Source organism: Papaver somniferum, chromosome 8 (genome assembly GCF_003573695.1).
Source record: "Papaver somniferum cultivar HN1 chromosome 8, ASM357369v1, whole genome shotgun sequence".
NCBI classification, from domain to species: domain Eukaryota; kingdom Viridiplantae; phylum Streptophyta; class Magnoliopsida; order Ranunculales; family Papaveraceae; genus Papaver; species Papaver somniferum.
The window spans coordinates 149017953-149041992 of NC_039365.1; the positions used below are offsets into that span (position 1 = coordinate 149017953).

General features: G+C 36.2%; 2 protein-coding genes and 1 pseudogene across 4 annotated transcripts; 2 read left to right on the forward strand and 1 right to left on the reverse strand.

Annotated features, from left to right (window-relative positions):
- The first annotated feature begins 2243 nt into the window (after positions 1–2243).
- On the forward strand, positions 2244–10573 carry LOC113306186 (annotated as a pseudogene).
- Positions 10574–10808: 235 nt separating this feature from the next.
- Positions 10809–19945, forward strand: LOC113303452. 3 transcript variants are annotated; one of them, XM_026552489.1, is made up of 5 exons: positions 10809–11104; positions 11215–11350; positions 16570–17282; positions 17433–17578; positions 19699–19945. In XM_026552489.1, the coding sequence occupies exons 3-5, from the start codon at positions 17037–17039 to the stop codon at positions 19925–19927; spliced, it is 621 nt and encodes a 206-aa protein (XP_026408274.1). In that variant the 5' UTR covers positions 10809–11104; positions 11215–11350; positions 16570–17036; the 3' UTR covers positions 19928–19945. The 3 variants fall into 3 exon arrangements, with proteins under 3 accessions (XP_026408274.1, XP_026408275.1, XP_026408272.1); XM_026552490.1 differs by having other exon boundaries at positions 16988–17282; XM_026552487.1 differs by having other exon boundaries at positions 17061–17282.
- On the reverse strand, positions 19824–21829 carry LOC113303451 (DNA damage-repair/toleration protein DRT100-like). The gene has a single exon (XM_026552486.1). The coding sequence runs from the start codon at positions 21687–21689 to the stop codon at positions 20001–20003; it is 1689 nt and encodes a 562-aa protein (XP_026408271.1). The 5' UTR covers positions 21690–21829; the 3' UTR covers positions 19824–20000.
- Positions 21830–24040: the final 2211 nt, after the last annotated feature.

A 24040-nucleotide genomic window follows, 5' to 3' on the forward strand; every position in this document is an offset into this window, starting at 1 on the left:
CATCTCGCCAAATGGAAGATGAAACGTATCGGTTTCAAGCCAATATCGTTCCCTGAAGGCAGAGACCACAACACTATCATACTCCGATTGGCAATGAAGAATTCCAGGCCCTAATTCCTGTATTAACCACTAAATTGCGAACCGAAGCACATTCTTCACTTAATGACCAATGTTTAGCCCTTTGACGCTTGACCAATTTTATGCATCTTGCATGGTCCTAAAAAAACAAATATACAAAAATATAAACATATTTTGGTGAACTGAAATAAACAAACAAAATGTATCAAAATAAGTTATAAATTGAATGTTTTAAGAAAAGTAACAAAAAGCATACCCTTGTCTCATAGACTTTTGCGGACCAGGAACCAGTATAACCAAATAAGATTGAAGACTTATCTAGGGCCTCGCCCCAAGGTCTTTTGTTTTTCTTCGGTGGAAACAAAAATTCTTTGCCTTTATGAATATGCATCCCTTTCGGTACAGGGTCCTTTCTCGGCTTCTTTTCTTTCACTCGAGGTGCAGCTACAACAACCTGTTTTTCCTTGGCATTTTCGCCCTCTTCATCATTTTCTTCCTCTTCCTTATCTTCATCATTTTCTTCCTCTTCCTCCTCTTCATCATTTTCTTCCTCTTCCTCCTCTTCTTCATTATCGGATTCTTTAGATTCTTCTTCTTCTTCGTCTTCATCATAATCAGTTTCTTCCTCTACAATTTCATTTTCGTTTCCTTCACGGTTAGTTTCGACTCCAACCTCTTCTTGATCATTATATTCCACTCCTTCTAACTCAACTCCATATTCAGCCATAGGTGATTCTCTCAACTTAATCTCAAACTTATTCCTCTTCTCGTTCTTGTGGATACCCCAATTATCTACCCCTAAATGCTTGTCACCGCGAGGGGTGGGCGTATGATCAATCGAGGCTAAGTTATTTCCTTTCTTGTTCTTCACCCTATCAAGATTCCTTCACAAGCATTACGGTTGATTGATTTACTAAGGGTAGAACATACAATATAGAAAACAAGAAATAAAAAAAATTGGTGAGCATGCTTATTTACGATTCGTAATATGACAACAAATATAAATCGTAACGAATTACGGTTGATAAATAATGAATCAAGACCAACCGTAACTAAACAACGGTTGGTAATTAAACTATACTTTTGAACCGTACATAACTATTTCATAATCTCTTTACATAAAGGATGATTTAAGGTTGGTTACTTTAATTGAGTTACAAACCGTAACGTAATTACGGTTGATAAGTGTGATGCAAATATAAACCGTAAAAATTCCTTAAAACATACAGAAAGAATTACGGTTCCTAACTAATATGTCGATACCAACCGTAAAGCCGTTTACGGTTGCAAATAAATTTCGTAACTGAACCTAATTCTCAAAACTTAGAACTTACGGTTGGTATTTGAGTTAAAACAAACCGTAAGTTCAACAAAATCTACAGTTACAGTTCGTACTTGGGTTATTATCAACCGTAACCGCACATGCAACTGCAAATTTCAGTTTCAATTTTCTTCAAAACCCCTAATTTTTGAAATAAAACAAACTTAAATCCAACACAATAAACTAAACCCTAACTGGGTTTTTCGAAACATACCTCATATAAGTCCTTGTGCTTGATTTTGACGGTTGAGGAGTTTCAAATTTATGTTCTTGACCTAATGGAGGATGTGGTTGATTAGAACGGCTATAATCTTCGTCAACCTTCTTCTTCGGTATCGCTAATATGGTTTTCAATCAACGATTATCAATTTTTCAAACCACCGATTAATCGAGAACGATGAAAAATCAGTTTTAATGGAGGAGGAGAAGAGAAGATGAAGATGAAAAAAAAAACTGTTTTGAATTTTCTGATTCCATTAGGTTAAAAATAGGGGAGGACAATTCAGTCCTTTCAACCAAAAAAGCAAGGGTAAATTAGTCCATTTAAGGTGAAAAGGGTAATCTAGTCAATTTACACCCCCTATAGGACATCCCTAACCAACTAGAGAGACATTGTTATCACACTTGACGCCCCTCTAATGGAACATGCCGTCCCTTTAACGGGATTGAACAGAAAAGAAGAGAGGAAATTTACATTTTTCGGGCAGCATTGTTGCAAAGGATATATCAAGAACATTGTGATTGGTAGTCAGCCTGTCCTTGTTTTGCTCCACTTGTCAGTGGTTATCTTCTTTTCGTCTCTTATATATCTAAGAACTTAGAATCCAGAAATCAACCAACAACCATGGCTAATTTCTTCATTTCTTCTTCTGCATTTGTAATTTTTTTGGTTTTAGCCTCCATAACCCTCACTTGCTCTCGTGATGACAGAAAGGTGCAGAAAATATTTCTCTAATCTGTATTACAAATTCTTTCATATACTAGGGATTGTGTTTTGTTCTTACAGTTTTGATTATGGATGCAGGTTTACATTGTTTACATGGGTAGTCTTCCAAGTGAAACTGAATACGTCCCAACATCTCATCACCATAGTCTTTTACAAGAGATTCTTGAAGAAAACAGGTTGGTATGATAAAAAGTTGTGCACAAGTATGTATATGAATTTTCTTGCAGAAAAGGAAGAATTTTATTCTATTGACTTCTAGTGAGCCTTGAATGTTTTTGATTGTTGCACATGTACGTAGCTTGGCGGAGGATGTAATTGCTCATAGTTATAAGAGAAGTTTCAATGGATTCGCAGCGAAACTCACTGAACAGGAAGCTCAAAAGCTTTCAGGTAACTCATTAACTAGTAGTAGCTTCACTTGTATTATAACTCACTTTTGGATAACAAATTAAAGAAACATGACCGCGTCTCTGTGTGCAGAAATGGAGGATATAGTGTCAGTATTTCCAAGTGAGAGACATCAACTTCAAACCACGAGATCATGGAACTTTGTTGGGTTCTCAGAGACAGCGAAGCGAGTTCATACAGTAGAGAGTGATATTATCGTTGGAGTGATTGATAGTGGAATTTGGCCAGAGTCCACGAGTTTCTCAGATGAAGGATTTGGTCCTCCTCCTAAGAAGTGGAAAGGTGTCTGTGCAGGAGGCCAAAACTTCACCTGCAACAAGTAATTATCTACCATACTTTTTTGGCACTGAACCTCTTCAAATGTTTCTGATTTTTGCGTATTTGTATATGCAGCAAGATAATTGGGGCTAGAGTTTATTCTACAGAAGTTGGGCACTCGTCTCCTAGTGCTAGGGATATTATTGGTCACGGGACTCATACCGCATCAATTGCCGCTGGAAATGCAATCAAAGATGCTAGCTTCTATGATGTGGCCAGGGGGACTGCGAGGGGAGCAGTGCCCTCTGCAAGAAGCTGTATACAAAGTCTGCTCAGGGTCAGACGATGACTGCTATTCCCATGACATTTTGGCAGCATTTGATGATGCAATAGCAGATGGAGTTGACATACTATCCTTATCCATGGGTGATCGGGCTACTGTATTTTATGAGGATCCATATGCTATCGGTGCGTTTCACGCAATCGAAAAAAGATATCTTAACTTCACAGGGAGCTGGCAACGCTGGCTCTCCGCAAACTGTACTTAGCACCGCACCGTGGATGTTTCCGTGGGTGCGACCATCACTGACCGCCACTTTGTTACCAAAATTGTCCTGGGAAATGGAAAGACCCTTGTGGTATGCGCTCAACTCTAATTCATTAAATGTCAAATGCAAATAAGCATCCCATATCTATGAACACATACTCTGAGAAAAAGTCTCTAAGCCTCTGGGCCTTTTTTATTTTTTTATCTGACAGGGAAATGGAGTTAATGCTTTCAACATGAGTGGAACTAAATTCCCTCTTGTATATGGTGACAATGTTTCAAATGGTAAATGTGTAAATGCATCAGTTCGGTTAGTTTTAAATCCTACATACCTAGCTAATTAGTAGTAGAAATCGAGCTCCTCCGGTTCTAGATTCTTAACAACATGCTCCATAACATTTTCAGACGCTGTGGCCAACTATGTTTAGACAGGAAGTTGGTGAAGGGGAAAATACTGTTGGATATTTTCAAGGTTTGCCGTTACGCAGAGTTACACCATTTTCTGTTTCTGTTTTCATCCTCTTGTTTAACCCAAAATTTCCAACAGTTTTAGACAATAAGTTTCTGACAATGGAGGGTGAATCTTCAAATTCGAATGTAACTGCTCAATCTCTGCAAGTGATGAACCAAACCCTAACTCGATTGGAACGTTTTGATGGTGATAATTTTACTCGTTGGCAAGAGACTGTGAAATTTTTCCTGATCACCATCAAGTTGTGGTACATACTTGAAGACGGTTTGGATGAAATTCCCGCACCATCAGACAAAGACACTGATGATTTGAAGGCCAGAAGAAAGAAGCGTCAGGAAGATGATTTTATGTGTCGTGGTCATATCTTGAACGCCCTGGGAACTAGTGTTTACAATGCCCATCGAAGTATTTCGTCTGCAAAGGAATTATGGATTATGCTTGAAAACAAATACAAGATTTCTGAAGCAAGCAACAAGAAATTCCTGATTTGCAACTTCATGTATTTTAAAATGGTTGACAGTAAGTCAATTATTTCCCAGGTCAGTGAACTTTTACTCATTGTTAATCATCTTAAGGATGCTGGAGTTGAACTTGTTTCTGCCTTTATTGTCAGAGTCATTATTTCTCGTCTTCCTCCTTCTTGGAATGGTTATAAGAAGAAACTTAAGCATGCTGAGACTGACTATGATTTAGAAGGTTTACAGCGTCATCTTCGTATAGAAGAGGACTCTCGTAAACGAGAATTAAGGATAGTCAGCAAACTGAGGATCATTCTAAGGTTAACAGTGTAGATTTTTCTAAGACACCAAATGCTTTGAAACCTAATAATGATACTCAGTTTAAGAAGCAACATCCCAACAAGAAGAGTAAGAAGAAGGGGCTTTGCTTCTTCTGTGATAAACCCGGCCATATTGCTCGTGACTGTCGTCTCAAAAAGAAACAACAAGGACAGAAAAAGGAGGCAAATATGGTCGATGACAAACTTGTTATTGTAGTGCAAGCCACCAACGCCGTTTCTAACAATGAGAGTGGATGGTGGTACGACAATGGTTCAACTGTCCATATCTGTAAAGACATGCATCTTTACAAGACATATGAATCGGTTACTGGCGAAGGAAACGAAGTTGTCTCTGTAAACAACTTACACAGCAAAGTGATTGGAAAAGGCACTATTGATCTCTCCTTTACTTCGGGAAAGACTGTTACTCTTACTAATGTATTACATGTCCCTGACATTGTGAAAAACCTTGTTTCTGGAGACCTCGTTATGAAGGACGGATTCAAGACGACTTATGAGTCTAATAAGTTTGTATTGTCCAAAAATGGTGTATTTGTTGGACAAGGATATGCTTGTAATGGGATGATTAAGCTTAATTTAATAAATAATGGTTCTGCTTATACTATTGACTCCGTTGATTTATGGCATGGTAGATTAGGACATGTGAATTATGGTTCCCTTAAAAACATGAGAAAATTAGGATTAATTTCTGATTGCAATTTTGATAATATCTCTAAGTGTGAAATATGTGTGCAAGCAAAAATACATAGAATTTCCTTTAAGTCTGTAGTTAGAAATTCTTCCTTGCTTGAATTAGTACATAGTGATGTTGGTGATTTAAAAAATCATGTGACTCGTGGTGGAAACAAATACTATGTTACTTTTATTGATTATTGCACTAGATATGCTTATACTTACTTGATGAAATCTAAGTATAAAGTCTTTGATATGTTCAAAATATACAAAGCAGAAGTAGAGACACAATTAGGACAGAAAATTAAAATTTTACGTTCTGATCGTGGTGGTGAGTATTTTCCTAATGAATTTAAATTGTTTTGTCAAGAGCATGGTTTAATTCATCAATTTAATGCACCTTATACACCTCAAAAAAATGGTATTGCGGAAAGGAAAAATAGAACGTTGGTTGAGATGGTTAATGCTATGCTTATTAGTTCTAATTTGCCTAATTCCTTGTGGGGTGAAGCTATGTTATCTGCATGTTATATTTTGAATAGAATTCCTTTGAAAAAGAAGAATGTTTCTCCCTATGAATTGTGGTTTAATAGGAAACCAAATTTTAGAAGACTTAAAGTTTGGGGTTGCTTAGCATATGTTAGGAAGCCTGATCCTAAAAGACCTAAGTTAGGAAATAGGGCGTATAAATGTGCTTTTGTAGGTTATTCACTTAACAGTATTACTTACAGATTTTTAATCCTTGACACTTTTGAGATTATAGAATCTGTAGATGTGGAATTTTTTAAGAACTTGAATAGGAATAGTTCCCAAATGCAACCCATAGAAAACTCATTGTTACCTAGTCTAGAATATATAGAGACTAATAACAATGATGAACATTCTGCTCCTAACATAGAAGATATTTCTGAAAGTATAGAAGATATCGAACCTAGAAGAAGTAAGAGAGCAAGGAAAGCTAAAAGCTTTGGTCCAGAATGGGTACAATATCTTGTAGAAGGTAGTAAGAATGAAATTCTTAGTATGACTAGATATGTAATGCATGTTGATGATGACCCTAAAACTTATGCTGAGGCAATGAGTTCCAGAGATGCTATTTTCTGGAAAGAGTCTATCAATGATGAAAAGCATTCACTTTTTTCTAATGGTACTTGGACATATTGTGATTTACCCCCTGGCGTAAAACCTATAGGATGTAAATGGGTATTCAAGAGAAAAATGAATGCAGACGGTTCCATTGATAAGTTCAAAGCCAGACTAGTTGCTAAGGGTTATAAACAACGACATGGAATTGACTATTTTGATACATATGCTCATGTTTCTCGCATCTCATCTATTCGTTGTTTAATTGCAATTGCCTCTACATAGAAGTTAATTATACATCAAATGGATGTCAAAACCGCCTTTCTAAATGGTGATTTAGAAGAAGAGATATATATATATATATATACAACCCGAAGGTTTCATATTGCCAGGCCAAGAAAAGAAGGTTTGCAAGTTGGTAAAATCTCTTTATGGCTTGAAGCAATCTCCCATGCAATGGCATGAGAAGTTTGACAAAGTAGCTTTGTCACATGGTTTTGTTGTAAATGATGCTGATAAATGTATCTATAGTAAGCATGATAGTTCTGGATGTGTGATTCTCTGTTTGTACGTTGATGATATGATTATTTTTGGATCTGACATATCTCGTGTGGAAGAAACAAAGAAGTTTCTTAACTCTAACTTTGATATGAAGGACTTAGGGGAGGCTGATGTGATCTTGGGAATCAAAATCCTAAGAAAGGGAGATGAGTTGGTTTTAACCCAATCTCATTACATTAAGAAATTTCTCAAGAAGTATGGTCATTTTGATGACAAACCAGCCCCTACTCCTTTAGAACCTACTATAAAGTTAATGAAGAACACTGGGCGTACTCATGCACCACTTGAGTATTCTAGTATTATTGTAAGTCTTATGTATGCTATGCATTGCACAAGACCGGACATATCTCATGCCGTGGGATTGTTATGTCGTTTCTCAAGTAACCCAGGAGTTGAACACTGGAAAGCAGTTTCAAGAGTTTTGGCTTACTTGAAAGGAACCATTGACTATGGTTTGCATTATAACGGATATCCCGCTGTATTAGAAGGATACAGTGATGCTACCTGGAACAATGTAGAATCCAAATCCAAGTCGACTGGTGGATGGATATTTACATTAGGAGGTGCTGCTGTGTCTTGGAGTTCCAAGAAGCAGACCTGTATTTCTGACTCAACAATGTTGTCAGAATTGATAACGTTAACCGATGCATGTAAGGAGGCGGAATGGCTTAGAAACTTACTTGTTGAAATCCCATTTTGGAAGAAGCCATGTCCAGCGGTCTTGATTAATTGTGATAATCAAACAATTATTTATAATGTATCTAACAAGACTTATAATGGAAAGTCAAGACATGCAAGTCTTAGACATCAAATGGTAAGACAATTACTCAAAAGAGGAGTAGTTGCAGTAAACTATATTGAAACAAGTAAGAACTTGGCAGACCCATTTACAAAAATTCTACCAAAGGCAGTGGTTTCAATAAAGTGTAATGAAATGGGACTAAGGTCTGTGAATGAAGTTTGATCGCCCATAGCAGAAACCCAACCTATGTTTTGGAAAGGATAAACAAGGTTCAATGTGGTACCAACAAGTTATATGGAGCACTAATACAAAACTTTCCATTTCTAATTAGTGCTGGTTTTCTGCAAGAAAACAAGATGGATGAAAATCCTTAATAAGTCTAACTTTTATCACAAGGTGTCTCGCAAAAATACCTTCGAGACTTACCTATATGAGTATGGAAATCAGGCCGTTTCCTAAGAGAAGAAGACCGTTCTCTAAAGAAGACTCATGAATCCAGGATTTAAGCACATGGCCATTAATGTGCGAGCTACAGAACACACTATTCTCATAAATCAATATGTGTTGAAATTCCGGTTTTATTATTAGGGGTACTTGGTTCAAGACTAGTTTCACCACTGAACCTCGATAAGGCTTTGAATTTCTTACACTAAGTGAAGGTTCAAATCCAAAAGATACCTTCAACGATGATGCTTATTTCCCAAACTAAGCGTGAACTACGTTGGCTTGATCCCACTCGGGTACGTAGGCAGTCACTTTAGTGATGCAGCCACTCGGATTTAATTTTCTTTTTTTTTTACTTTGTGTGTTTTGTGTTTTTCTCATTTTTGAAAATAGGGGGAGAATGTTGGATATTTTTAAGGTTTGCCGCTACGCAGAGTTATACGGTGATCGACCTGACCGGTCAGGTCGTAGGGGTCTAGGGGGCAACCCCCCCAGCAGAGTTTGAGACAGCGTCTCGTGGAATTATTTTTTTCTGGTTTTACTTTGTAAAACCTAGAAGTTTCCATTCAAAATTGAACAGACGCGTCTCTTCCCATAAGCCACCATTAATGGCTTTTGGAAGCGTCTGTTGGTGATGAAACGACACTACCAACAGGCATGAATATCACTATAAGTAGCGAAGATGTTCTCCCATTCCAATACATCAAAAACAATCTGTTTTCTTCTTCTCTAAAAAGCATCATCAGAACCTTATACAGTGTGATTCTTGGTCGGGTCAAGGAAGTACAATCCTTGAATTCGATTACGGTGTTAGGGCTTCATTGAATCCTGAAGGCATAATTCGAGAGACCGTTTGTACTCGCCATGGAAAAGGTCGAATTATTGTCTAAAAGAATCGAAAGAGCCTTGAAGTCAGGGATACACCATTTTCTGTTTCTGTTTTCATCCTCTTGTTTAACCCAAAATTTCCAACAAATACTTATATGTGATCGGGTTTACTGGGTGGAAGAAGCTTTGAACTTTGGTGCCATTGGAACAGTCTTGATAGACGACGAATTTTCTGACGATGATGATTCTATGGTTTATCCTATGAGTGCTACAAAATTAAGCGGCAAAGCTGGCAAATATGTGAAATCTTATTACAACAGCACCAGGTAAGTAATTACTTGCATACAAGGAAGATCGTGACGGAATCGGTAATTTTGCATTTACGGGTTTATTTCATTTCATTGACAGAAACCCTGTGGCAACCATTTTGAAAACTGAGTCCATTAGAGATCACCGAGCTCCCATGGTCGCGTCCTTCTCATCTCGTGGACCTAACAAAATCATGCCAGACATTATTAAGGCAAGTTGAGTTAAGAAAACCACTCTTTCTTTTGTATATATCTTGTCATGTTTGCATTTTCTGGATCTGACTTAATCTTTCTTTTTCAATATTTTGAAAATTATTTGCCAATAACAGCCAGATATAATGGCCCCGGGAGTTGATATATTGGCCGCGTTCACACCGGTGGTCAATTCAGCAGATTTTTCAAATGATGCGCCTGCGTGGTCTGTAAATTATACATTTCAGTCTGGGACATCCATGTCATGTCCTCACGCAGCAGGAGCAGCGGCTTATGTTAAATCGTTCCATCCAGATTGGCCTGCTTCCTTCATCAAATCTGCACTAATGACCACTGCGTTCGACATGATTCATACTGGGGATCCTGGACGTGAATTTTCCTACGGGTCCGGCCAGATCGACCCATTGAAGGCCATAAATCCTGGTCTTGTGTACCACACATCTACAGAGGACTATGTCAGTATGCTTTGTAATGTAGGCTTAGATGCAAAGAAAATCCGACTTATCACCAACCGCAGTTGTCGACCAGGAAGTGCAAGAAATCTCAACTACCCTTCACTGGGTGCACATATTGTAGCTCACAAGCCTTTCAAGTTGACATTTAGAAGGACAGTGACAAATGTTGGGAATCCACATTCCACATATCATGCGACAATCAGGGCAGACAGTGATAGGATCAATGTAACTGTAAACCCCAACATCTTATCTTTTAAGTCACTAACTCAAAGAAAGTCATTTGTCGTAACCGTTGTAGGAGATGCATTCGACTATTCTGAAACCGCTTCTGGGTCACTGGTCTGGTCAGATGGGAACCACACTGTGAGAAGTCCTCTTGTTGTGTACACATATGATTTTAAACACCATCATAATGAGCAAGCTGTGAAACATCACTAATGCTTTATGTACTGTTCCGCGTTCTGTTTGAGATTTCATAGAATGTAATTTTTCTTTTTCCATGACAGGACATATAATAAAACAGGGCTTTTTATTTAAGTGTAGCTACTTTAACAACTCTGGCCCGGCCCAGAAAACGGTACTTCGTACCGCACTTTGGTTGTGAATCAAGAAACTATAAATAAAGCCTCCCCCCTCCTGCGTCCTTAACCTCTAACCCTACCCTTCTCCGCGATAACTATTAGGTTTTCCTTTTCTTCTTCTTCAAGGAAAAAAATATGAATCCAAGATTTTCGGTGTGCAGATCAGTCTTAAGAGTTAGAAACCCGGTGGTCATCAGAACCCATATCGTCTTCTTATTCATTAGTCTCGCATCATCCAACTTCTTCGAACCTAATAACAGTAGTTATCTCAAAATACCACCACACTTTTAGTTTATCCTCCACAAATCTTTTTTCCCTGGAAACCATTTCAGCCCAAAAGATTAAAATGCTAGAAGACGCCGTTGATGAAATTGTGGCTTTTGGGAAGGTATGTAGGTTCCGATAACATAATTATTTTTAGATATTACAATATTTCCGTAAGAGTTACTAGATCACGAGTCCCTGTCTATGTACTACTTATGTAGTATGTTGATGCAGGTCACAGGATTGGTGATCATTGAGGATTGGTACGGATTTGTTGGTAGGTTCGAGGGAGGGAGTTCTGAACCAGAAAATGCCTGTAGAGGATGCTTCTGAAGTTGTTGCTGAAAACCTGGCTGGCAATACCAATCAGGTTAGTTCTTTTTCTATATTAACCACTGTTGCAAGGATCTGTCGTTTGGTAGGGCTGGATTGCGACTAATTTACAGGCCGTTACTTTTGATTTGCAGATAGAATACTAATTAGATAGACAGCTAAAAAATTAAAGCGAAAAAAAATCAATAACGATTTTTTATAGTTCTTCAAGGAAGAAAAATAAAATTTGATTATGTTGAAAAAAATTTAATTAGGATGTTAACATCCTAAGAAAAATAAAATTTGATTATGCGAATACGATGATAGCATCTGAGACTCTTTATTGCGGCGAATATGATGTTGGGTTGCCTAATCTTCTTACGGTTCCCTTTATGTGTTGTCTTGATTGTATTGGGGTTGAGGTATCCCTTTTCAATAATTTTTCGCTTTAACTGGTTAAAAAGTCAAAATTTATGTTGAGAAGAAGAATTTCTTTTGTTTCTATATAAAGTCTACATTAAGTTGCCGAAAAATAAATATAATTATCTAGATTAACAAAACATGCATTAAATTGGCGAAAAATAAATATAATTATCCAAATTAACAAAGTATAACGAGAATTTTAAAATCAAAATTATATAGTGCACCAATAATATGCGGATTGGAATTATGTATATGAGCGAGTTAAAACTGATTTTGTATAATAAGTGGATTGGAATTATATATGTGAGCGGGCTAAAACTGATTTTTTTTCCACGGTAAACAATATTGGGCAAGATAATAGAAGACTGTTTTGAGGTATAATCAAAGTTACTTATGTAGTAAAACCAAACACCCCTTATCCACATATTTTATAATGATAATAACGCTCTTATCATTTATTTTATTTTATTTTTATATTTTTTTAAGTTTTTTTCGTTTTTAATTTTTTAGAAAAAAAGTTGAACTTTTTTAACTTTTTCGTTATTTACAAAATCTAGGCTCGGTTGACAAGTTATCGGCCGAACCTATTTCTATTTTAAAAATATACTTAGGTTCAACTAATAATTATTAGTCGAACTTCGTTCTTTAATTGCCGAACCTAACAGGGATAGTCAATTAAGATTTGTAGAGACTTTATTACAAAACATACCATAAAAGGCTAAAAAAAATCTCAAATCTCTCCTAAGTAGGTAATATTTTGAGAGACTTTTTTCTTTCTTTTTTCTTTGAGGATTAAATATTAAAAACAATAACCAAATAAGCTATCGTTAAACTTTAAAAAAAAAATGAAAAAACAAAAGTTTACTAGAGATTCAAATCCCTTATATTCGTCTCGTTTTGATTTTATTGGCAAAATGGTTACAATTTGTATTAGCCATGCATGGACTCGTACATTTTGATTGAATTATTCATATATTAATTCATTATGTAAAAAATAAATATACAATTTGTCTCACGTGTGTAAGGTGAAATTCATATATATTTTGTTGTCTATATGAATCACCATCATTCCGAGAGTCCCAAAATCTCTTGCATTAAAAGTCTCTCAATGTTTCTACTAATCCCAGTTGACTAAGTTCGGCTCACTCGGGACAACCAAACTTAGTGTAGTTCTTCATGAAGGGAAGTTCGATTATCATTTCGTGTTCAATTATCAGCCGAACCATTTGTCAGCATTTCCAGAATGGAGAACAATGAGTAGTTCGGCTTGTAATTTGCTTCAATTGTAAGCAGAACTTCACTATGTAACATCATAAAACCCTAGTTTTTACGATTTAAACCTAATCTATCAACCAAACAAAACAAAATAATACATCGGTTTGTGGGAAATACTTTTTATTGTACATTCCCTTGCAATGAGGATTTGATTCTTACTCTCCAACTTCACTCAATTCGATTTCTACTTTAACTTCCCCCACCGTTAGAGCCTCTACTTTTAGTCGAAGTTCATGAAAATTAAAGTCGGGTTAGCGTTAGAGAAGAGAGTAGGAAGAAAATTTAAAAAAATAAATAAAAAAGTAAAAATAAATAAATAAATTGAGGTTGTCTAAGTAATTTAACTAGCTTTAGACACCTCTTTTCAACCGTTAGAGTAATCATTTTGTATGCCTCAAACCAACCTTCAAGAAATAGGGACGGGCTATATCTTAAGTTAGCTCTTTGCTAGGCCCGTCCCTGCTCTATTTTTTTCTTTCACCTCCCATATATCTTAATGAGATTCAAGTATATGTTTCTTGACGTTGGAGATCCATAATCAAACAAAGGAAGATGCTTAATGAAATCGCACGATCCATAATCGATGTAAAGGCTTCTATTTCATTTCTTAACTTTCGAACATGGCCTTATCATCCTCTAGACACAAACCCATAATTTTCTATTCCTGTAAGAGTAGAGATCCAGAATGTTTTGTTTTTCTAGGAGGATTTAGGGTTTGATGACCATGAAGGGGGTCATCACATTCCTACAACACTGATGTCGCTTTATGTCACAACGTGTCGTGATCCTGAATGCTGAATGCATTATACTCCAACCCGTAGACAGATTGGTTTGTTTTGTAAATTGGGATGAACCTGGTTCTTTTCTCGTTTACAATCTTTGCCTAGGGATAGAACATCGTGGATTGGAACAAGTGCAAGTGAAGTATCCGTTAATAACTTTGGCCAACAAGAAGTAACTGATTCTGCTGAAAATTTTAAGGCTCAACTATGAACATGTGCTTTGATTCGGACATGACCCGATTACTAAGCAACACAAAGTGTCTTCCGTATATAAAGATGATTGTATGTAAGAATATAATTTTATCGGTCGCAAAACCTCTGCCGTTGCTAGGTCTTCACAGTAGGTGAGAATAAATGGAGAAAAACTGATAATCTCCAAGCTCCACTCAGCATTCCAAGTGAGAGCAAAACGGTCTATGTAAATGGTTTTATATGTTGGATCTATTACCGTATATTCTTTAAGGGAGACCAAAGTGATTGTGTCTGATACATGAAGAGTGACACTTAAGGTGATCATAATTCCTGATCGCATCCCTAAAGACATTACATCGGAAAACTAATCAACGAATTAGTAGAATTCGATGGACACTTAACTGTTTTAGTGTAAGAAGGAGATGACTGGCTCAACTTGTAGATATATAATGATAATAAGTAATGTTGGAGGTCGTTAGATTGAAGAAATCATCCAGATTCCTTGTCCATGGAGTGAATTCAATAATTTAGATGACCATTGCTGGCACAGACCTAATAGTCATAAGATTCCCGATGTTTCTGTCAGGATCATAGGAATTTTATGACTACTAGGTTTGTGCCGGTATAAGCTTTAAAATCTGAATTATTTAATGAACGCCACGGACAAGGCATTTGGATTGTTTCTTTAATCCACTGAGCACTAGCATTATCGTTATTATCATTAAATCGGCAAGTTGAGCCAATCATCTCCTTCTTGAACTAAAACAACGCTAAATGCCCACGGGCTTCTACTAATTCATTAACTTCTCAGTGTAACGCTAAATGTCTTTAGGGATGTAATCAGGGATAATGATCACCCCAAATGTTTCTCTTTCGCCATTCAAACATAGTGATAGTGATTTTAGTCTTCCTTCAGAGTATTCGGAAGTGAATCCAACATATAAAACATTCACATAAAAAGTTTTGTCATCATTTAGAATTCCCGGTGGAGATTGGTTATAATCAATCTTTCTCCATTTATTCTCACTTACTGTGAAGACCCCGTATGTAAATTTACGCCTAACAACGACAGAGGTTTTGTGACCCCACGGAATTACACTCTTGCATACAGTCATCGAATAACCGCACAACACTTTGTGTTGCTTAGTAGTTAGGTCATATTCGAACCCCAAACACATGTCCGTAGCCGAGCCTCAAATTTTCAGCAGATCAGCTACTTTTTGCTGGCCAAAGTTGCTAACAAAGACTTCACTTGTACTAGTTTAGATCTACCATGTTTTCTCTGGAGTGCAAAGATTGTAACTGAGAACAGAATAAGGCTCATCGCAGTTTACAAAACAAACCAACCCGCTTATGGGTTGGAGTACATTGCATTTAGAATCACGCTATGATACACACTACGATTTGAAGCAACATCAGCATTTAGGGTCCTCCTTCATGGTCATCAAATCTTAAAACCGGCTGGTAAATGAACTTTCGGTTTTGCACCCAGAGACGATAAAGCCATGTTGGAAAGATAAGAAATGAAGTAATGCCTTTATATCGATGTTCAACATGCAATTTGAGTAAGCATCTGTCTTGTTTGATTATGGATCTCCAATGTTTAGAAACACGATTATGGATCTCCAATGTTTAGAAATACACTTGAATCTCATCAAGTTATTTGCAGTTCGGAATATTCTTTGCATTGTCTGCTTAAACCTAAACGCGGCTATGCTTACTCATAGGTCTTAATCTGTGTTGCAAATTTACTGAAATTTATCTTATTTTCTTGATACCATATTGCTTGATCCATTTTATCCTCCACTTATCTCTTAATCCGTGTTACGAAATTACTGAAATTAATATTAATCTTAGTACCTCTGTGTCTTCTGTGCTGTCAAGGAATGTGCAAGGGCTAGGCCCCTCTATAACTCAAAATCACCTAAATATCTAGAGAAATTAATCCAGCTGATCCGATCTTTCTTGCTGAGACTATGGAAATAATTACTAGGCGATTATTGGTCTCTCTGGTGGAATGCTCATTGCCTGGCTCAGCAATATTAAGATTCAATGCGTTTTCTTTTCAGCATAACTTGTGTCCTTTTAAAGTAGTATATAACTATGATGTATGCTGCATTGTCTGCATCAGAAAAATATGACCAGTGGATCAAGATCAACTCTATTGGACTGAGCAATACACCAATTTTGCCTTAATGACCAATTTGGACGCTAATTTTCCTAGGAGTCTGGCAAGATCGATTGGCCATAAATCCTGGTCTTGTTTACCACACATCTATAGAAGACTACATCAGTATGCTTTGTAATGTAGGTTTAGATTCAAAGAAAATTCGACTTATCACCACCAACCGAAGTTATCCCGCTGAAATTCGACCAGGAAATGCAAGGGATCTCAATTACCTTTGACTGGGTGCACATGCTGTAGCTCACAAGCCTTTTAGTTTGACTTTTAAGAGGAAAGTGACAAATGTTAGGACTCCATATTTCACATATTAAGCGGCAATCAGGACATTGTTCCACGTTTGTTTTAGATCTCTTAGAATGTAGTTTTGCTCTTTCCATCACAATGCATATAATAAAACAGAGCTTTTTATTTAAAATGCAGCTACTTTTTAACTTCATAAAGAGCTCGCAACTCTGGCCCGTCTCAGGATACTGTACTTAGTACGGCACCATGGTTGTGTGGTGTTTACTGTTGGTGTCAGCAGCACTGACGGCCACCTTGTTGCCTAAAGTTTCTTGGGAAATGGAAAGACCCTTGTGGTTAGCTCTACATTCCTCCTCGGGGTAGCTATTAGGTTTTCCTTTCTTCTTTTTCAAGGAAAAAAAATGAATCAAAGATTTTCTGTTATATCAGTCTTAAGAAGAAACCCATTTACAAGATGGTCATTAAAACCCATATCTTCTCATTAGTCTAGCATGATCCAACTTCTTCAAACCTCATAACAGTACTTATTACAAAATTCCACCACACTTTTAATTATCCTCCACAAATCTTTTCAACTCCTGGAAACCATTTCCAGAAATGCAGTGGAAAAGCAGCAGCAGCACAATGTAACTTAGACGTTGATTATGTTCAAAATGAAATTTATGAAGTTCGTGGAGGCTGGAGCAATTGTGGACCAGATAGAATTAGGTACTCTACATCCTTTTGATGCTGTCGTGATTCCGGCGAGAAAATTTGATGCCTTAATGGATAAATTGGGCGTTTATCCATCCTATGAAAAACCTGGGGTTTATCCACATCACCTGCAGAGATTTACTGAACAAATTGAATCCTTAGAAGAATGCGTTGATGAAACCATGTCTCTTTGGGAGGTACTAATTTCTAAAAAATTTATTTATTTTGGTATTACAACATTCCAGTAAGATTACTGGATCATGAGAGTCCCTTTCTATGTAGTATGTTGCACATGGCAAAGCACCTTATTGGGATGATGTCGTGGATTGGTATAATTCTGTTGGTAGGTTCAGGTAGGTTCAACAAGGGAGAGATTTTCAAACCAGAAAATGAAAGTGACACTTTACCAATTGCTCGGGACCAGATTGCTATGCCTGTGGGTGATGTTTCTGCAGTTGTTGCTGAAAACCTGGCAGACAATACCAACAATAAGGTTAGTTCTTCTGCTATATTGACCACTATATATCGTTTCTTTCGCTTCCTGTGCATTTCATTTATATGCAATATAAGCTTAATCAAGTTATTTGCAGTGTGAAATATTCTTCAGATTATATTAGTCATACAACTAAGTCTCTCTTTTCTTCCTATTACATTCTCTGCTTAAAAACTAAATTTGGCTACGCTTTGCTTGATCAATTTAGCCTCTACTTAACTCTAAATCCCTGTTACAAATTTACTGAAATTTATCTTATTTTTACCACTGTGTTTTCTGTGCTTACTTGCGATATCTATTTTAAAGGTTAACCTAAGCATGAAGCTTCCGTCAAGGAATGTGCAAGGGCTAGGCCCCTCTAAAACTCAGAATCACCTAAAACATCTAATAGAGCAATTCAATCCAGATCTGAGCTTTCTTGCTGAGACTAAAGCATCTTAGAAACTATGTCAAAATTACAAGGCGATTAAGATTTGCAGAATGGTCTTTTGCACCTAGGATTGATCTCTCTGGTGGAATGCTCTTTGCATGGCACAGCAGCATCAAGATTTCTTTTTGTCTTTTAAAAGTAGTAGATAACTATGATAACCACTGGAATCTTGTATGGATATATGGTGCATCGTCTGCACCAGAAAAATATGACCAGTGAGTGGACCATGATTAATTCTTTCAGTCTGAACACAGTATCCCATGGATTATTATTGGACACCAGACCTCATTCTGCATTTAGTTGATAAATAGGGAGGAAATCAATGTACTTGTAGATCTTAGGTACCAAGGTATTCCCTTCACTTGGTCCAATAATAAAGATAGACAAGAAAATATGAAGGAAAGAATTGATACTGTCCACAGAATGGTCAAGAAAAGAACATTTTCCTAAGGCTATAATAAAACATAAACATCTGATGAGAGTGGGCTCGGATCATACCTCTATTCTGCTCATTTCTAAATAAAAACAGCTCTAGATCCTTCAAGAAAGTTCATGGTTAGAGCACGTAAGTCTTAGAGAACTAATCCAGGAAATTGGATTTTGCAGAACTCGATTTCGACATACAGTCTTGAGCCGAGCTGAACTCCAGAGTGGAAATGGTTCATTGATTCCCAGAATCTGTGACAATACTTGGCATCCTTTAAGCGATGCTTTCGTGCAATGATCAAGGCTAAGCATCATTTTTACATTTATATTAATATGCAATTCATGTAATGACGGCAACTCAAACCACCTGATAGACCTACAGCAACTAGAGCCCAATCAAAGTGAGTGGTGCACATTGTCATGGAAGCAGCATGTACCACACTCAGCACCATATGTCCACTTACAAATGAAGTGTGTGCTTCCCATTAGTTCCCACATAATCTTCCTTAGACATATGCACTTGTTATTAGTGTCTCCATTTCTGAATGTGTTGGAGTAAAAAAGACACAAACTGGCAATGGAGAACCGTGACAAAAAACAAGTGCAGACTGAAACGCTCTTGAAATTTCCTTGGCGGCAGACTAAATTTCGGGTTTTTATATTTCTCCTGATTCAAACTTAATTTTGCAGTTATCTTAAAGTGGAACATATTTCTTATAACTTGACTTTGAAGCAAGAAAATGTTGGTGCCCTTTAAAGAACACAAATCTCTGTTTTGGGTCTACTATTTTTTGAATAAACTCCTAGGACTATGTTTTTTTTTTTAGAATTATATAATCAACTCTAAAGGTAACCACTGAAGAAAATGAAATTTGTGTCAAGTGAGTTGGGTCCGGTGCTCAAGTGCTCCATTACTCAAATATAGAATGTTTACCCATCATTTTCCTTTTATTAGAAGGTTCCCTTTAGATATGTTGGTTATTTACTATTCATCTTTCCAAAATCTCAGCCTGTAAAAGTCTAGAAACCAGGAAAAGGAGGAAAAGGTAACCAATTCTTAAAAGATAATGTTTTTTCATTTCTTTATGCATGATTTGATCTGAACTGCTCTTTTTTTCAATTTTGAATTTGTATGGGGAAAAAAGTGGTGCCTGCGTAGAGGATTCTATTGATTTACACATATACATGAGCCAGAATGTATCAATTTTTACTCATAAATGCAAGTCAAATTCATCTCAGGGTTTTTATATTCTTAATTTTGCAGATATCTTCGTAATAGAGCAGTAATCTTTTTGGCTGACCAGTGGCCCGAGTTCAAAACCCGTCAGCACCGTAATCCTACTAACCGGAGGAAATGCAAAGCAACCCAACATCATCAACAGACAACAATGAAGGAAAAAAGAGAGAATTTGATGAAAAGAATTGGTATGAAATTGTTACACCTAGTCAAGTACAAACCCCCAACATTACATATAGCTGACAACAATTTCTGATATGGCAAGGCAAACATGTCAACTGAGTCAGCATCTTACTGACCTACTACTACTACTCTCTTCATCATCTTCTTTATTTGACCTTACAAGGTGGCAATGGTTTACCACATAAGCATTGGTTATGAGCATAAGCAACTGCTGGGAAAATGTTAAATGGTCTACCTTGTGGGATCTGTCCACACAATCTATTTGCTCTAAAATTTGCATGTTTCAGGTTCTCTATCCTTAACAAACTATCCGGAATTTTCCCAGTCAGTCTATTAATAGATAAATCCAACCATTTCAAACTCACCAATTCCCCTAAACTTGGAGGAATAGTTCCCATAATCTGATTCCTCGAGACATCCAACTTTTCAAGTTCAATAAGTGCTGAAATTGAACTTGGTATCCTACCTGAAATCTTATTTCTTGAGACACTCAATGATTTCAGTCTCAAACCTGACCTGAATTCATGAAACTGCCCTGTTATCTGATTACCTGAAACATCCAACACTTCAAGATATCTGTTTGTATTCTTTAAAATCTCTGAGACATTGAATTTCAACAAGTTGTTTGAGAGGTTTAGCTTCTGCAAACCAGACATTTTAATCAAGAAACTTGACACTCCACCACTGAACTGATTATGTGAGAAATCTATAGAACTTAAGGAACTTGGAGTTGAAAACTTTGGAAGAGCTCCTTTAAGATTACAACCAGCCAGATGAATGTCAGTAAATTTTCTTTTCAGAATCCAGTCAGGAATTTTTCCTAAATGAAGATTATTATAAGAAAGGTCTAAAGATAGCAAAGAAGGAATTCCTTTAGTTTTAAGACCAACTGGTAAAGGATCAGAGAAGTTATTGCTGGAAACATTGAAATACCAAAGATTTTGTAATTTTGATATTGCTTCAGGAATTTCACCATGGAAATGATTAAAACTCAATGAAAGACTGCTTAGTGATTGCAAATTACCAATCTGAATTGGTAGATTTCCTGTCAGTTTATTATGACTCAGAGACATATCTAAAAGATTAGGTAAAGAACACAGTGAACTTGGAAATTCTCCTGAAAATTGATTATTTGAAAAATCAAGGAAAGTTAGATTTTTAAATCCTCCTATAAATCCTGGAACTAACCCAGACAAAAGATTGTGACTGACATCAACAGACTGGAGATTTTTCAGTGTTTTGAGAGTAGGTGGAATTGAACCAGTTAGAGAATTCTTAGCTAAATTCAACTGAAGTAAATTTTGAAGAGTTCCTATACTTGGAGGGATATTACCTTTAAGATGATTACCACTTAATGAGAGTGTATTAAGCAAAGATAACTGACCAAAACTTGATGGAATTGCACCTCCAAGTATATTATCATCAAGAACAAGCTGATTAAGATGTTTCAACTTTGAAAAACTTTCAGGAATGGTTCCACTTATCTCTTTCATTCCAGTAATAACCATGATTTCCAAGAATTGAAGACTACTCAAAGAAGAAGATAAAGTTCCTTTCATGTACATTGCAATGTCTTCATTTCTTGTACCTTGTAATACTAATCCCATAACTCTCCCTGTTGTTGGATTACACTGAATTCCATCCCATTCTCCGTTACAACAATCTTTACCAACCCATGTTGAAAGACTACCTGTTGTATCTACTGTGATTTTTGATTTGAAACCAAGCAATGCTGCTCTGTCTATATCTGAACAAACCAGAGTGCTTGAGGAAGCTAAAGTGCTGTAGAATGTGAAAATCAATAAAACAATGAAAACCCATCTCTGGTTCTGCATTTTTGAGAAGTGTGGTTTGATTTGTTTTCGAAGTCAAGGAATTTTATAAAGAGAAAAAAATGTATCTCACGCCATTAAAAGGAGGAACAGGAAAACATTAGATATGGAGGTGTTGTGTTGTGCAATGTAAAGTGGAGAAAAAAAATATGATGAAAGAATAATTGTGGTTTGTATAATTTCACTTGGTATTTATAGAAGAAAAATAAATTATTTACTGTGAGAATTTTTTTTGGATTTATTTTTTATTATGCCCGTTAGATGGATTCACGAGGGATCTAATTACTTTCGAACGTTGGAGCGCCTCAGCTTCAAAAATTATTATCCTATGCCTTAGAAGTTAAAACTCAACAGCTCTCGAGTAATAAAATCTAGTGCAAACTTTTTTACTTTTTTGCAATTATTTTACTTGAAGCATGTGATGACAAAGACTAGTTGTTACTGTTGTTTTTATCTGAATGTCGATCAGAAAAATGTTTCCTGGATACGTACACGGCAATCTATGTTTTGGAGTTATGCTCTAGTGCGGCTGCTGCACATTGTTGATGGTGATTTTTTTGATAATGTAGCAAAGGCCTTTATGTAAAGAGAATTAGCAATATAAAGATGCAGATTGTGATCAACAGTGCGCTATAAATTGCCGGAAAAAGTATAATGTATTATTGGGTACAAATGCGCATGTAACATTTGTGTGTTTTTTGGTGTATTGTTTGCATCCAAAATATTATTCTCTCTGCTTTTATGCTGCCTGGAATAGTATGGGCGTGTCATCCATTCTTTCCCATATGCGTATGCAGAACAGTAGTGCAATCTAAGATCCACCAAACCTCGGATTTTCTTTGGAGTACAGACTGATATGGATTACGGCCAATACTTTTGGACTTGTGTGTGCAATGTTTTTTCTTTTCTTTTGTTCTTTTCAATAATTTATAGGCCAATTTAAGAATTAAAACTTTAAAAGTTAAAAGCCGGGGTCCACGATCTCACAACTTTCACGTGAGATTAATCTAATTATTTGAGTAGGATCCACGGGAGTTATTAGAGTTTTCCGTGGACCTAAATCAATTTCTTTTTTCTTAATCCTTTTTTTTCTGAAATCATTTATGATAATAGATTCGACAATATTCAATGACCTCGATTCAATGATGCCTAACTTAGGAGTCATTTTTTTACTTGGCCAAATATTTTATAACTTAGGGTTTACATGTAATAGTGAATATATTAGTTTGAAAATGATCCATGTACAAATGAAGATGGATATTGCTATAAGCTGACGAAAAATGTAAAATATAGAAATCGTACAAATGGGAATTCAATAATATTATGTGTCTAAAGAGGAGGTCAAAACAGTGCAAACAATTCATCTTCGGACAATTGGATTTATAACTTGAAGATTTTCAGTTCTTATTCGTTGAATCAGGTCTTGTTTCAATGGGAGACATTACTTAGTACGTAGTCAACTGGTTTATTTTTCATTCTCTTGGTTTAACTTAGGTCTTTGACCTAGGCTTGTACATGTTGTAAATTTTTTCTTTCTTTTTTAATATATCCTTCTTTTCTCTAAAAAAAATAATTTTGTGTCGGCTTCCAAAAGATTATTGGGAGATTATCAAGGACGGAGTTAGGATTTTCTATATGGGGGACAAATATGTACAATGAAAGATAATATCATTGTAAAAAATGGTAGCTAAAGGCCACAAAAAGAAATTAAGCGTTTATTTATGTTGTTTTTGCTTCAAAAGGGGTCACTAATATATTGGATAAGTTGTAAGACGTTTTCACTAATGATCGGGCTTAGCAGTTTTTGATACTTTTCATGTCGTCTGACATAATTTCGATATTTAAGTAGAGCTTATACAAGCCTATTGCTAGTAGTTTTGAAAGCAAATCGTGAAATTTGCGTAAATACTCAATTCAAGTCTATTTAAGTAGTATTTAATACTAGGGGATAATTATGTGAAATTTTGAATCTTTCAAGCCTAATCATACTATAGGATTTCAAGCCTATTCGTGTTAAGAAAATTCCTAGATCCATTTATAGGTCAATCCCAATGGAATAAGTAAATAAGCATGTCTATGGATTAGTTATGTATAAGCAAACATGATTGGAAAAATAGTCAAAATTGAGGGTTCGACGTATTTTCCGGACAATAACATTCGACCATGTTATGACTGCTGAGCGGCCTTAGCTTTGGTTTTTTAGGTGTAATATGGTTGTTATCATATTTGATCCAACAACATATCTTGCTCAACCCAACAACTTGGTCCGTCTTACTGTATTGAGGTGTGTTAGAGCATTGCTCGATCGAACTAAATATGTGAAGACTAAACCATTCTATTTACTCACGATATTA

What these genes read in the sequence shown, in the direction of transcription:
- LOC113303452 (XM_026552487.1), top strand. Translation starts at nt 11,291, where the DNA reads ATGCCTGTAGAGGATGCTTCTGAAGTTGTTGCTGAAAACCTGGCTGGC. An exon ending in AAACCATGTCTCTTTGGGAG is followed by an intron (nt 17,283 to 17,432) that starts GTACTAATTTCT and finishes TTCTGTTGGTAG; the next exon opens with GTTCAGGTAGGTTCAACAAG. An exon ending in CAGACAATACCAACAATAAG is followed by an intron (nt 17,579 to 19,698) that starts GTTAGTTCTTCT and finishes TTAATTTTGCAG; the next exon opens with ATATCTTCGTAATAGAGCAG.
- LOC113303451 (XM_026552486.1), bottom strand. Translation starts at nt 21,689, where the DNA reads ATGCAGAACCAGAGATGGGTTTTCATTGTTTTATTGATTTTCACATTC.